This window comes from Catharus ustulatus, chromosome 1, assembly GCF_009819885.2.
Source record: "Catharus ustulatus isolate bCatUst1 chromosome 1, bCatUst1.pri.v2, whole genome shotgun sequence".
Lineage (NCBI taxonomy): Eukaryota > Metazoa > Chordata > Aves > Passeriformes > Turdidae > Catharus > Catharus ustulatus.
Genome location: NC_046221.1, coordinates 130,719,731 through 130,734,255, shown reverse-complemented (window position 1 = coordinate 130,734,255; position 14,525 = coordinate 130,719,731). Strand labels below are relative to the sequence as shown.

Here is a 14,525-nt window from a genome sequence, read left to right as displayed (position 1 = left end):
CTCGACATAAACTAAATTCTCAGTGTAGTTGGGGAAATAGAGGAGATACAAAGTTAACTTTATACAAACAGATCACACTGATTTAAACATCTGTATATTTTTCAAGGTGACCTAGGAATCCAAATCACTCCATTAAAAAACCCTATTCTTTGTGTACCTGAGATCAGTTATCACAATATTCATAAGGATGTATGCTATGTTATATAAGATAATTTTACATTTGACTACAAAAACTTGCACATCACAAGAAGTTTTATTGGCATATTTGCTTTATTGTTAACATATGGCAAGTTAGCATTAGGTGGTGATTTACATTTATCAATTAAAACAGAACTGACACTTAAAACATAATATATTAAATAAGAGGCAAACAAACTGAGGAATTCTGTCCAAAAAAAAAACCTCACTGGATGGTCACAAACAAGTATTTCATGAATACTGAGGGGCAAGGCAAACATAAAATGCAATGCTGAAAAATTATTTACCTCCAACACATGAATGAACACGCCATTTAGAAACACAGAACATTAATAAATAAAAAAGAGAAACATAATAAATGTCATATGAAGGATGAACACCAAGAACTAGAGCAATCATATAAAGTAGGTTTTGTAACAGTTGAAGTGTACTCAGCACTTTACTGATCCCACCCAAATTCATTCATGGTTCTGCCAGAAAACCAAATTGAAATATAGAACTATGGTAAGCCATGCACTTCTGTTTAGAATGTGGGTTCAATATTCAGCTATATTAAACTGAGTATTTGATTTGCTGACTCAAATGTTCAAACTGGGGAAATATGATTTCCCTACTAATCATTTTTGTAAAGAATGAACACTTATTAAGAGACAATATGAAAAAGTTGTTTCCTGGCAAGATGAAGTGGAATGGGAGCAAATAAGATTGTCCAGAAACATGTATATTTCTGGACTGACATAACACCAAAAAAACCAAACCCAAAACAAAACAAGAAATGAACTAGTATGCAAGAGTAATCTCTTATAGTGTGAATACTGGAACAAAAATATTAACCAAGTAACTACTGAATTCAGCTAATGGAGTCTTTTACCTAACACTTCTTCCAACAACACAATTAGGTCACTCAAACCTTACTTTAGCAAGTTGGAAAAAAACCAACCAAACCAACCAGCAACAAAACAATCACAAGTTGGAATAAGCTGTACTTGAAAGGCAATAAAACTATTTTCACCAGAGTCACTAAAACAAATTTTACGAAGATGAAAATTCTACCTTCTCATACAACCAATGTAACTATTCATAGCTTAGTGAAACCGGACAGAACTGAAATTGAAAAAAGTGCTCTTACTAAACACATTTTTTTCAGCCAAGGTTAAAAACACTTATAACAGGTTTGTTCTTTGCAGATATACAAAGTCTATGTGATGGAAACTAGCACTCCTTGTGACCTTTGTAATACATAGACAATACCATCTAATTTTATATGCAGACTATTTACATAGCCTGCATCAGTGTGCACATATCTTGTTTATTTAAAGTACTGCAGTCATACCTCCTTCCACTGTCTCGGTAAGCAGGCAACACGGAAATGCTCTCCCTGCATTTCAGGCACCAGCTCTCAGCTGTGATGGTGAATTAGGAGCTAGTCCCTTGCAGATGACAGAGAACCATGCATGATGCATAAAGACTGGGTCAGGTGTTACAACAGAATCCAGAGTTCCCATCCTGAGAAAGCACAGGATGTGTGGCTGCACTGGAGCAGCACTGCTCCGGCATTGCAGGAGAGGCTCAGCGGTGGAGCACCATGGAGAGCTCCCCCTGCCTGACGCCTTCCCAGCCACAGAACCCTCAGGTGGAGCTTTCCCACTCCCTCCAGGGAGTTCAAGCACTCTTCAAGTCTCTTTGGCAAATCTGAAAAATTCTGCCTATATGTTCCTTCCATAGTTACAACCTGAAATGGGGGTGAAGCACCTCCCTGCGCCCACCTCCTTGCAGTGGTGTGTAAGACTAATTCTCGATACAAACACATATTTTAATTGCTGTATATTTAGAGATTCCAGTTCGGAAACTACCTAGGGTGGGCATCATGCATAAATATAAACCTGTGTAAGGTACATAATATAGAGATTAAGCTTTATGCTATGCTTTTTTTACTACTGAAGCTACCATTTTTCATAACTCCATTGCACTTCTATCAGCATAGTTCTGATGATCCTGCACTACTTTCCTGGCACAGAGAGGTCCTTGTATAAGAGATCATAAAAATAGAACGTGAATGCAAACATCAAAACCAGTCTCTTCCTTGTTTCTTTAAAAGGAATATTACCTTTGACCTTCCCCCTCTCCCCCCTTCTTGAATGAATGGAAGAACCTTAGTAAGGACATTAGGAAGATAAAACGTCAGACAGTAAATCTGTCATAGGGTTATACATTGGTATAGGAATCACAACAATTGCATCATTAAATGACACTATAAACAGACAGTGCATAGTTCATGTTTTTTCCTCCCATGAAAACTAAGGAATAAGTGTGTGGAGAAGACTAGGGCAAGAGGTTTTGGATGTAGGCCCCCAGTACATTAAATTTGGGAATTTCTTGACACATATAATATATTGAAGATTGAAAATTCAGTCCAACTCTCTGAAATTTTTTTTCTTTAAAATAACACACTTGTTTCCCACATTCAGTTCTTCAGGGACATTATGAAAATCAATCTACTGTTTTGTACAAACATCCACTGAGATGGATAGTTGTAATTCCATTGAGATGATCTGTGCTTGTAATAGCTTGAGTAATACAGGCTAGGATTTGTAACATCAGACTCCAGAAACCTGTGTCATTCAGTAACAAAATCAGTTGATAAGCACAAAACATATTGGGCCTCTCAGAAGTCTTACCATACAGCACTGAACTACAGAGTCAAAAAGAATTTCACTGTCTGCTTATATTTACTGTTATTACAACACACACGTATTATTGAGTGTTACTATCAATAGCCAATTGTGTTTCATATATCTTCTTTGTAGGGCCAAATAAAAAGATGAGTTTTAAAAACTTCTCTTTCCTTTCAGGTTAATTCCCTATCTAATCCTCATGATAAATCATATAAGCGTAAATGAGGCAAGTGATGTGGTACTCAAGTAATTTACTAAATGCTGCATTGAAAGCAAAGAATCTCACTAACAGCTCACAAAGCAGAAAATACAGTAACTGTATGAGTATTGATTTGAAATTAGGAAATCTGCCACCTACAATTCAAAGGACAGTCAGTATGTTTTTTCCTACAGTTGTAATAATCCTGGAAAATCTGAAAGGTATAGTGCCGTAGTAAACACTCCCTTTGTAGAAAGCTTTTTTAATAAATGGAAAAATGCATTTTCCAGCAGAAACAACTGCAAATTCATCAGGTAATAGTAGATTCACAATCTGAGCAAACCTATTCGGGACCGGAATCTTTGCTGATGGACTGTCAGCTCACAACACTTCAGTCTGCAGACCTCCATGGCCCAAGACCAGGGCAAGTTTTCCAAAACAGGCTTATGTATGGAAAGAATTCGGAACTCCAGTTTTTCCAAATACCGACATGAATGTGCCATAATATGGATCCTAGAATCCAAACAGCAAGAAAATAAACTGGCTAGGATTTATCAGCTCTAACTATCATTACCAGTCATCCATCATATCATGCTCAGTAGCCAGTTTACACCAATTATGAAAAGACTACACTGAAGGATAATTTCTAAAAAAAAATTTGTATAAAAAGTGCAAGACATTCCCTGAACTAATTCTAAAGCATCAATAGCTTGTGGCCTGCAACATAACCACATCAAGTCTCTTAAATCACTCATTCTCTTAGACTGGTGTCTGCTTTGAAAATGCTTTTCTTCAATCATGCTTTCTCCCAGATAGGTCACATTGAAAATCACAATTTTTAAGAATGCAAGCAACGACTATAATGCCATCATGGAACATTACATTATATTTTGTGTAAGTTGTAACAAAATTAAATAAATTGAAACTAATGGTGTTTGTGAGCTGAAAGTACCAGTTTCTGACAAAAAAAAAAATTACTGTGTGAAAGGCACAGTTAAGTTTTTCCAGATTGTTCTGCAACGCATCATGAAAATGGTGCAAGTACTTCAAAGCAAAACTTCACAAAATAATCCAAATTCAGTGATTTGGCTTGCGAATGGTTTTATTAGTAAATCTGTGATTTACTAATTTGCTGAGTAATTGGTAAAAAACCCAACAACTTTAAGTCCCTTCCTTCCCAATGGATGAATGTGAAGTCTATTACTAACTTGAAAAGACTGCTGAGATCGGGAATACACAAAATTGGAAAAAAGTCAAGTATTAACACATATGCCAATGAAGCACAGTTACTCCCTTACGCTTTAATATGTGTAAGCTGTGCTATTTTCATAGGAATAAGAATTAAAAAAACCTGACTACTTACATCAAGATCTACTGCTCTAACAGCGTTCATTTTTACAGAATTGGTTTTTTTTGGTATTGAACACATCAAGAAGGCTGTTTTCAAAATAAGAGTTCAACATTTAGGTAGGATAAGCATAGACTTCGACTTTCCTTGGAAAAGTCCGAGGAAATAAGGGAAAAGAAAAAAATGAGCAGGACCTTTGGAAAGAGGACAAAGACAAAGCACAACACCTTTAGATATGCTAGTCATGGTGGAGCACAGGAGGAGGAAGACAAGTATTTCCAAACAAAAGGAACTTAATAAAATGAATATTAATAAAACTAATACCATATTTGTCCTTATAAATACATAAAAATATTAACAGGTTTTTACTGAAAAACAGAACATGGAAAGCCACAAAAAGAAAATCTTGCCTTTCTTCTTAGATACAAAGAGAATTCTCAGGTAGTCTTTCCACTTGAATTATTTAAAAAAATCCTAGGAAGCAACTGGAAAGTCCAATTAGCATATTACTGTTGAAAAGTTTAAACACCCAAACCTTTTACACTTTTATCTGGGAATTTATAAGGAGTACATAAGGAGTTCATGTTGTTCTCACTTAGAACACAGTATCTAAGTTACCATCACAGATGAAGGAAATGCCATCACAGAGAAACTTTTGAGGCCCATGTTGTTCATAGCTAGTTCCCCAGAGGTAAGTATTACCCTACATAAGAGATTTTAAAAATTCTTTGCCTGGTAGGATTTGCAAAAAAAATAACATTGAACCTCTTCTGCTACCTAGGTTACTTAACGCATTTTTACCTTAATTTTAAATATTTTCAACAAAGAGTAAAGAGTATTTCCTCGAATGGCACAGTTTAGGTAGCTGCTATTTTTATATACAGTATATATCATTGTTTATAAATAATTGTGTAACCAGAAGATTGCACTCAGAAAATTACAAAATGATGTTTCAACGTTTGCAGCATAAAGTCTAACTGGATGGAGTGCTCAAGCTTTCCATGCAACAGTACAAGCAGATGCTCCAATTTCTTGTTTTCTTTCTGCTTTAAGGAATGTGTTCACACAATCATTCTTCGAATTCCACACTCGCAGCAGAACTTTGCCCATTCCACTGGATACTTTGTTCCACATTCATGGCAGAACTTGGATAACTGCACAGGTGAAATTCCTTCGGTGCTTTTTGCACTTCCTCCATTGACTGGGGATGGATAATCTACACTGTCACACCCAGTTTTCCCGTCAGACCTGAAAATTCCCAGATAAAGAATATTCTCTGTAAGTCAGTTCAGTATAACAAAGTGAAATTAGTCTAATCCTGACAATTAATGTAGTTGTTGTTACTGTCATTTTTATGCCTGCACTTCCTATTTACAGTGGTATATCTTACATACAATGCTACCCAGGCTCCCATATATATCTCCAGATACCCACCTTCCCTACAAGAAAAAACACCAGAGTTCGAGGAGCAGGATCAAATATTTCATTGACTACTTAGTTTAACTAGAGTGCTCGAAAACTTAAAACTTAACTTGTCAAAAAAAGGAAGGTAAACAAGTAATACAATTTTCATCCTACCCTTTAAAAGGGCAAGACAATTTGTGTGCTTAGCATGCAGATTTCATTCAGTTTCTACTGAAATATTTGGTTATTTTTTTCAACAGCTCCCAAACAGTATTTGACATTTCCAACAGAGTTTTCTGTGCACATCTCAGACAGCTGATGATAAAGCTGTGCTGTCAGATGATAAATATGTAAAAAAATAAAAAAGAGCATAAATAATATTGATCATTTGTAAACTTTCTTTTTGGTCCCTGGTAGTAGTTTTACCAGGACCTGAGAGTGCCAATATGGATCAGCCATCTCTCAGAAGCTCTCATTTAGCCAGCAGAGAAAGACCGGAGGCCTTACTTGATGAGTTCCACAAGAATCTTTATTTCATGTGAAGGGTGGTCAAGCAGGATTCTCTCAGAACAAAGGGCAGACAGCCATATTTATAAGTTCAGGGGGGATTCAAACTACAGCCAATAAAAGTTTATACAAAGAAGAGCATCCAATATAAGTGAGAAGTTCTAAAGGTAAACTGACCAATTACACAAACTAATTTCTAACCAATTATCTTCCAAAGTGTTAGAGTGTGACCAAATTCTTAAGGAATTTGGCTCAACCTTCGTATCTAGGATACTTTATCTATTATAGCAAGTTCCAGGGGTCAGGGGAAGATGGCTTTGGAGGAATTGTACAATCCACAATCATCTATTAACTGCAGAGAATAATACATTCCCCAACTTCTTCTGCAGTAAGCAATTCCCTTTAATGAAGGCTCTATTAATGACAAAATCCACGAAGTTAAAAGCTACCTTAAGTTAATGTCTGAATTGCTAGTTTTTCTTCTGTTTGTCAAAGCACCCGTGCTCATGGCTCTTGCCACACTAGGAGGGGTTGATGTTCGGGTTTTTGCTGCACCTCTGAAATAGAAGAAATATCTGATGATTTACACCCATATATACAAGAATATGCATTTTCAAATTACATATATATATATATACACACACACACACACATATATAAAAGTGCATCAATCTACACATTAGTTAACTGTACGAAAAATAACTAATTTCCTACCGGCAGCAGACAGAGGAGCTTTGGCATAACTTGCATGGTTTGAACTGTTATGACTTGAACCTTACAATGACAAGTTAAATGAAACAGCAAGTCCCTTCCTGTACTTGTGTCTCACTTCCTAACAGGTAGATCCTGCATTTTTGGTTGCTCAGTACATTCTAATGTCTACCTTGACAATTAATAACTCACTTTTTAGGACTGGTAGGTCTTTTAGGATAAAAGATAACTGCAGATAACTGCAGGTTTCAATAATTTAAGATCTGTAGATATTTTCAATACTTTGTGACCGATATGAAGTGAGTGAACAAGACTTTTTTTCTTCTTAGATAATGCTGTAAATCCTTTTTCTTCAAAGCACAATTATACTCATAAATATAAATAGAAGGAAAAAAAAGAAAGTGCATCCAGGTGGTTTTTAGGGCCTCAATTTTTTCTAAACTGTCAGTGTTACTAAAGTTGGGGTCAACAGTATGACCACACAGATATGGAAACTGTTCCTTCAGGACTCATGAGTATTATAAGAAGCCAGTATGCAATGATCAGCACATCCCAAACATTGAGAACATCTTGCTGCTGGCTTTGATGAGTAGAGAAACATCAGAATCTCCTGAAAAATCTGAGTAACACTAAACAAAAAAAATTGGAAGGGACATCGCTCTATCATTATTTATCAAGGACAGAAGTTTTCATCATTGCTCAAAAGAATTACCATTCACTGGGATTTCTTCTTCTTTGGCAAACCTTCACACTATGACATCATGTGCATAACCAAGTTTTTCTGCTCTCATTCTTGAGCACCAACGGATAAATGAAATTTAAGTTCAGACTCTCTCAAGAACATTAAAAAAATTAAAACAAGACTCCATTAAAAAAATTAGTCACCAAGAGACCATTAATTCCCTTCAAATAAACCTAAATGCTCCTTTAAGAATTATAAACTATCTCGTCTTGGTTTGATTTTCAAACCACATATAAGGAAATGCATTCAACTCCAGTAACTTCAAACGCAACACCGACACAACTGAGGAACAGGTAGCAACTCCCAAATTACAGACATGCTGCATAAAACTTTTCACCCTTCATGTCATACACATGGAATAAAGATGGCTTTTCAGCTCCTTCTCTCACTTCAACCAGTGGAAATGTGATCAAGTAATTAAGCACAATGGTAGAATTCAGCAACTAAATTTAAGATTAAATAAATTGAAATTATATCTAACTAAAGTATTTAAATTTAACAAGAATGGTTTCTACTTGCAACAGGTAGAGGGAATGATCAAAGATTATGGTTCACTGGGCAGAACACTAACCTTCTCCATTAGTTTTCCTGTCTGTCCCCTCATTTTGCAAGGAGATTCTAAAGATGGACTTAATTTTAAAAAATACTGTGCAGACTGAAAAGCACTGCATCGGTTGTACCAGAATTAAAACTTACTGGAAGTTATGTCAGTATTTCAGAAGTTACAGAGTTCTAGAATAAAAGTTCTAAATGTAACCTAAATTACACTGTTATGATGTACAGATGCTAAATACTCATCTTGTGCTATTTTCCCCATCTCATTATACAATGAAGAGTGACCTTTGCTTATAATTGAGTAAACTCACTATAGCACCATGTAGAAAGAACATATGGACTGTTACTTCACCTGTTATGGAAGACAGAAAAGCATATAAAGAAAAATTAATCTGCACACACAGATCATCATGGATCAGGGATGATCAGGCAATAAAGCTAAGAATAGAATTATGAAGCTGTTTAGACAGCTTCAAGTAATTTTAAAAAAATTCAAAATTATTACTAACTCATTTTTCTCTGGTTTTTCACCTTGGGACCAACATACCACTTTTCAAAACTAACAGCAATAGTTTCTTAAATTCATGTCTCTTCAGAGTGTACTTTGAATCAATTTTGAACATCACATTAGGAGTCCTCGATATTTGAAATAAATTTACGTGAAAACCAGTTGACTATTCTTCCCTGTATTTCAACAATATCATACACTCTCATCTCACTAAGTACTCCAAAAATTCATGTGAAGCTTTTTCAGAAAAAAAAATTTAAGAAATTTCAGAGAAATCAGTATTTTAATACAGCATTCAGCCCACTGACTGAGCTGGGGAGGGGAGGAAATCAAAATACTGAAAAGTCACATTCAAAGTGCACAGTCCACCCTGTATATCACAGGAGGCAAAGTCTCATGAACAGATAAAATACTGCACATTAAAGATTTAACAAGACACTTTAATTCCAAGATGTGTAAACATACTTTTCTGCAACACTTCTGCATTCTCTTTCCACATCTAGTTTTTTTAAAAATATATAAGAAATGTCAAATATATTTTCAGACCAGAAACTTCCAGCCTTACCCATTCTGTGATTTTTGACATTTTTGATGAGTAAATCAACACAAGGAGTATGCTGCCACTGTCTCTACAACTTTATTCAGCCCAAATCTAGACACACAATTAGCACCAGGTTTGGTGACAAATCTTGAAATTGCACCCTGAAGCAGCAATCTGATCTCTAGAGACAGATGCCTTCAGACAAAGTCAGATATTTTTGGATATTACAACTTGTGTAACCACAGCTTGGTTTCTTCTGATCTGCCCCAACTCTGCCTTCTCTATATACTTGTCCACTTCTTGTTTTTTTCCTGTTTGGTTGGATTTTGTGTTTTGTTTTTGAAAAGCTGCATAAACCCCTGCTCTACATTGTAACACATGAAGTATGAATAGAGCTTGACAGCAGATGAGTCTGTGCACCAATAACAGCTGGAACACTTAAAATCTAGACATACTCTAAAGAAATTTTTATCCACTTTCTATTAAAAAAAAAAAGATTGAAAGTGACTTCCCTTCCTAAAGTAGTTCATGTTGTACATCTAGTTGAATTACCACTGCTTGCAAAATAAAAAGCTGAAAGTAATGTATAAAAGCTTATTTTTTTCTATGCATGCATTCATAATTTGGTTAAATTCTGTCTTGAAATACTGATACATATATCTTGCTTCTTAGACAGAGTGTTTACAGATGTTCTTGACAGTTGTCACTGTTACCCACAACAGCTCATAGTTCTGTGCAAAGTCATAAATAACTTTGTGCTGACTAATGGTATACATCCCAAAGTCCAGAAATCTTTGCCATAAGCCACCCACATTGCTATGCTGAATTTAAGAAAGGTTAGGAACTATTCACACTTGCTCAACGCTGTTGGCATACAACATACTGAACAACCCACTGCAAGTAAGGCAGATTTAATTCTTTAACTGAGTAGATACTACAGTAAGAACAGATGTGCCTATACTCTAAAAGAATTTTTCTAGAAAACAAAAATCAAATCACTGCTGTATGCATAGGGCCTATTTTAAGCAATTGTAGTAAGTAAGCTAAATTTTCAACATCTTAATAATCTATTACAATATGAAAAACTGAGCTAATTTTTGACAGTTCACAGGATTTATAACTCTAACCAAATATGCAGAGGAGCAAATAAAAACAAAGAAATTCTGTTTGTCTAAAAAGAGCTCCCATTCCTTTCATTGCTTTTGCTTCTTCTAAGCCAAAGTCAAATATTCTGCCCCTGTCTTAAAGATATTACAGCTTTGGTTACAGCACTAAGAGATTCAGACACATTTCTACTATGTAAAGCAATACATTCCATGTATGTGCCACATAATTCATTACTTATTTATTTTTATAATATGAAAAAGAAGTGTATTTTAATTTAGTATCTTCCAAAATATAACAAAGGCTTAACTACAATTTGGTATTTATTTCCTTTTTAAAAGATTAGAATAATTGGAATAAGCTTCCTTCCAAACTTAGATCTTGTAAAGACTTCTGAATATCCAGAAATCTTTATATGAGGTAAGTTGGACTTAACCAAAGACTCTACCTATCATTACAAAGTCTGCCTTCCTCATGTTTTTGGACCATAAACAGCTACCTTATATATGTAGGAGTCAGAGAAATATTTGACCTTAAGAGAATAAAATTACTTTATCAAAATCCAGAACAGTTATCAGGCTTAAATGCTTACTTCAGATTTGCATCATGCAAATCAGTTTCATCTTGCATATAGAAAGGCACAAGTTCATTACTTTTAATCTGTAATCAGGATGTAAATTCATTATTTTTTATCTGCAATCAAGCAGCGACACAAGAAATCAAATCTGAGGGAAAGTTCATCTTCCCTGTCCTGTGAAGCTGTTTACCTCACTCTGATACTAATTACATCATCCACTCTTCTCCCACAGCACTTGTATGGAAGATAATACTGGGCAGCTGACGTTCATCAAGGGCACACTTTAATGCTTAGGAGAAATGCTGTTGCAAAATAGATAAGCCACACTGATTTGTAATACTTACTTCTTTACAGGCTCATTGGGCCTTTTGATGGTACTGGCTGTTTTTGTATGAGTGTCATAAAACCTTTGCAGTGGTGGCCCTAACTCGTCCATCTTACTATTAAAATATATAAAGGGGTGCTCATAAGGACAGTGCTAAATTGCTATTCAAGTTATGCAAAAAAAAATGAAATATACTCACAATTCAGTACTTATATTACCAAAAAATTACCAAAAAGGACAAACCAGACTTTAATTATCCAGCAAACAAAAGGGTGTCTTCTTGCTTTGATGAGGAATGGATTTCATAGACATTGGATCAGGTTTCCAATACATTTTTTAAAATTCTTTTTCAAACAAAACACTAATGTCAGTTATCTTCTCAACTGCACAATGTATTCACATTTGGTCTCTTTCAAGAGCAGTTTTCATGATGTCATACACCATGTCTAGAAAAGGGGGCTCATAATTACAAGTTATAGCAAGTTTAAACAGTAGAAAATAATAGATATATAGGTACAAGTCTAGAATTGTGAAGAAAAATTTTCCTTTTTCTTTTTTTATTTATTTGTAAAGGCAAAATAGAGGACAGCCTGAAAGAAATCCAGCTTTGTTTTAACAACACAAACCCCATTTACAATAGACAGTACTATATACACAGCCCATACTTTAATACTTTTTGGTTTTAGTATTATGGATAAAATTTCCAAACTAAAAAGAATAAATCAGAAATCAAAATTTTAAAAACATTTTGAAAAAAGGCAACCAACAAAATAATAACAATAAAAAATCCCTCTCTCACATCCTCATAAGGAAAACTGTAGCTTTTCAGAAATCACAACTTCGATTAGAAAATCAGATCTTCAAATCAAGTTCTGCATTTCTATCATCTTATCATCATAAAGTAAAACCTACAAATAGCCTCCCAAACAGATGTTCTAGTTCAAACTAATTAACTCCTGTTTGACCCAATATGATACAATACAAATACCCGACACAAAAGACTCTTTATATACTCCCAAGAAACTGAGAAGCAAGACTGAGGTCTTTGACTCTGTAAGACACATACTCCAACCTAACATGATTTTCTTAGTTGTTTTTAAACTTCAACAAATTATCAACGCAATCTGTGAACTCCAGGCAAATACCAAGTAGAATACCAAAGAAATATCCTAGAAGCCATCATAACACTGTCAAAATAAAGCACTACAGTATTCTTTCACACCTTCACAAAACCAAAAACCCAAAGGTGACAGCCCTTACACGTTCTAATGAAAAAAACCCCATGATCATGACAATCTTTTGAAATGCAAAGATCTCCAAGCTACTTGCTATCTTGACTTCACTGAACAAAGCCCTCTAAGTTACATCTTCAGAAAAGGAACAAACTGTTTAAAAAAGATAATGTTTTTAAAGGTTGCAAATGCTTTATGGCAAATATCTAAGTGGAACTAAAATTACTGTTATTGATTTGGTGTGCTGTTCACATTGTATTTCAGCTGTAAGACAGCAGTGGATGTGTCACTAGTGGACATGATTCCCAGGAGGGAAACATTAACATTAAAGCCTGTGTTTTATCCCCAGAATAAAATGTAAATTATAAATTAATTTCTAAGGTTCATTTTCCATATTAAAAATTATCATATAATTTCCAAGTATGATTAAAAAAAGAAACAAAACTGTTCACAAATAAAACATGGACAGAATTAATCTGTACACGCAAAATCCTGTCTGGCCATAAACAGTGGTGTCATGTTCTGCTGGGCAAAACTGTTTGCACGTGGGTGTGGAGTTCACCTGTTTGCTTACCCTTAGGTTAAGAAGAGCCTACCCAATTTTTTCTCCTGAATATCTGACTACTTCTGACTACAATTGCCATACACCTCAAGAAATGTAAGACACCACTAACCTGTATACTGTTATAAAATACATAACAAACTTTGGTTCATAACATATCAGATTATAAGCCTAGTGACATAACTTATCCAGAATTAATTTTCCTTTTCTCAGTTCTTCAGTATCAAAAAGAAAACAAACCTATTTTCACCCAAATGAATGAAGATTTTCCTACTGACTACAACAGTCACATGCTACTCCTGACTTGCTCTGTCTGACCCAGAAATGATGCCCTTATGCAACACTCATTCATACTGGAGAGACTGTCAGTGTCTTTACCCTCTACGGGCAGAAAAACAAAAGTCACAGCAGAACTCAGGTGGCACATCCTGATCTACATGTACAAAGTAAGCCTCGCTGGCACTAACACAGCTTATGTTGATGATACAGTGCTCTCTCAATAGTGATTTACTTGGGGAGCAGAACAGGAGAATTCAAATTAAAAAAAAAGGAAAAGGTGATTCCGAGCTCCCCCCCGGCCCGCGCTGCGCCAGCGCCACCTGCCGGCCGCGGGCGGCACTGCGCGCTCAGCCGCTCCCGTCCCTCCGCGCATCCCGGCACCGAGCACGGCTCCACAGGAGGCTGCGGCGCCACTTCCTACACAGAATTCATCCTTGATACTGCACTACACAATTGTAATTCTACTATTAAGCCTCCCTGCTCTTTTGTCTCTGGAAAATCCAGAATTACAATAAGATGGAAGGTTACACATTGAATTAACACCTAAAAAAACCCACCAAGTTTCCCTTAGTGCAAACTGCAGGAACTTGTTTCTTACAGCAAAACCTGGAATTTAACCTGGTCAAAATAATGTGTGTAGGCTCTTTCATATTTGTCAAGGACAAAAGAAAAACATTCCATTGAAAAGACTGCCCTTAAAACTATGCCCCACACAACACTGCTTAGCAACTTGTTTCACTAACAACTCAGAAGAGCGTAACATCTGCCAGCATAAGTTATGTCTGACTTCGGTCCCCAATCTCACACGGAGGCTTCTCATTCTACTGTTTAAATCGTAAGTGTAGTAAAAGAAATAAATCTTGTTTAATCCTACTGAAGGGTAATGTTCAAAAGTTCTTTTATTTTAGAAAGTAATTCCAGCTGCATTTATCCGTAGCCTACATGACAAGATGGTTTAATGTTTAAAATCTGTCACTGCAGTATTATTTTCACTCTCATGTAGGACATTGACAGTGTCTCAGTCCCTGCTCTGGTATCATTTTGTAAGTATTTCAATA

The 14,525-nt window shown here is 35.5% G+C and overlaps 1 protein-coding gene across 1 annotated transcript in view; it reads right to left on the bottom strand.

Annotated features, from left to right (window-relative positions):
• Nucleotides 1–234: 234 nt before the first annotated feature.
• The window catches only part of ZC2HC1A (zinc finger C2HC-type containing 1A), a 35,699-nt gene continuing 21,408 nt past the window's right edge, over nt 235–14,525 (bottom strand). The window contains exons 8-9 of the mRNA XM_033066965.1: nt 6,781–6,888; nt 235–5,668 (exon numbers count right to left, since the gene is read on the bottom strand). Of these exons, the coding sequence (XP_032922856.1) occupies nt 5,482–5,668; nt 6,781–6,888 (295 nt within the window). The 3' untranslated portion in view covers nt 235–5,481. The remainder of the gene's footprint in view (nt 5,669–6,780; nt 6,889–14,525) is intronic.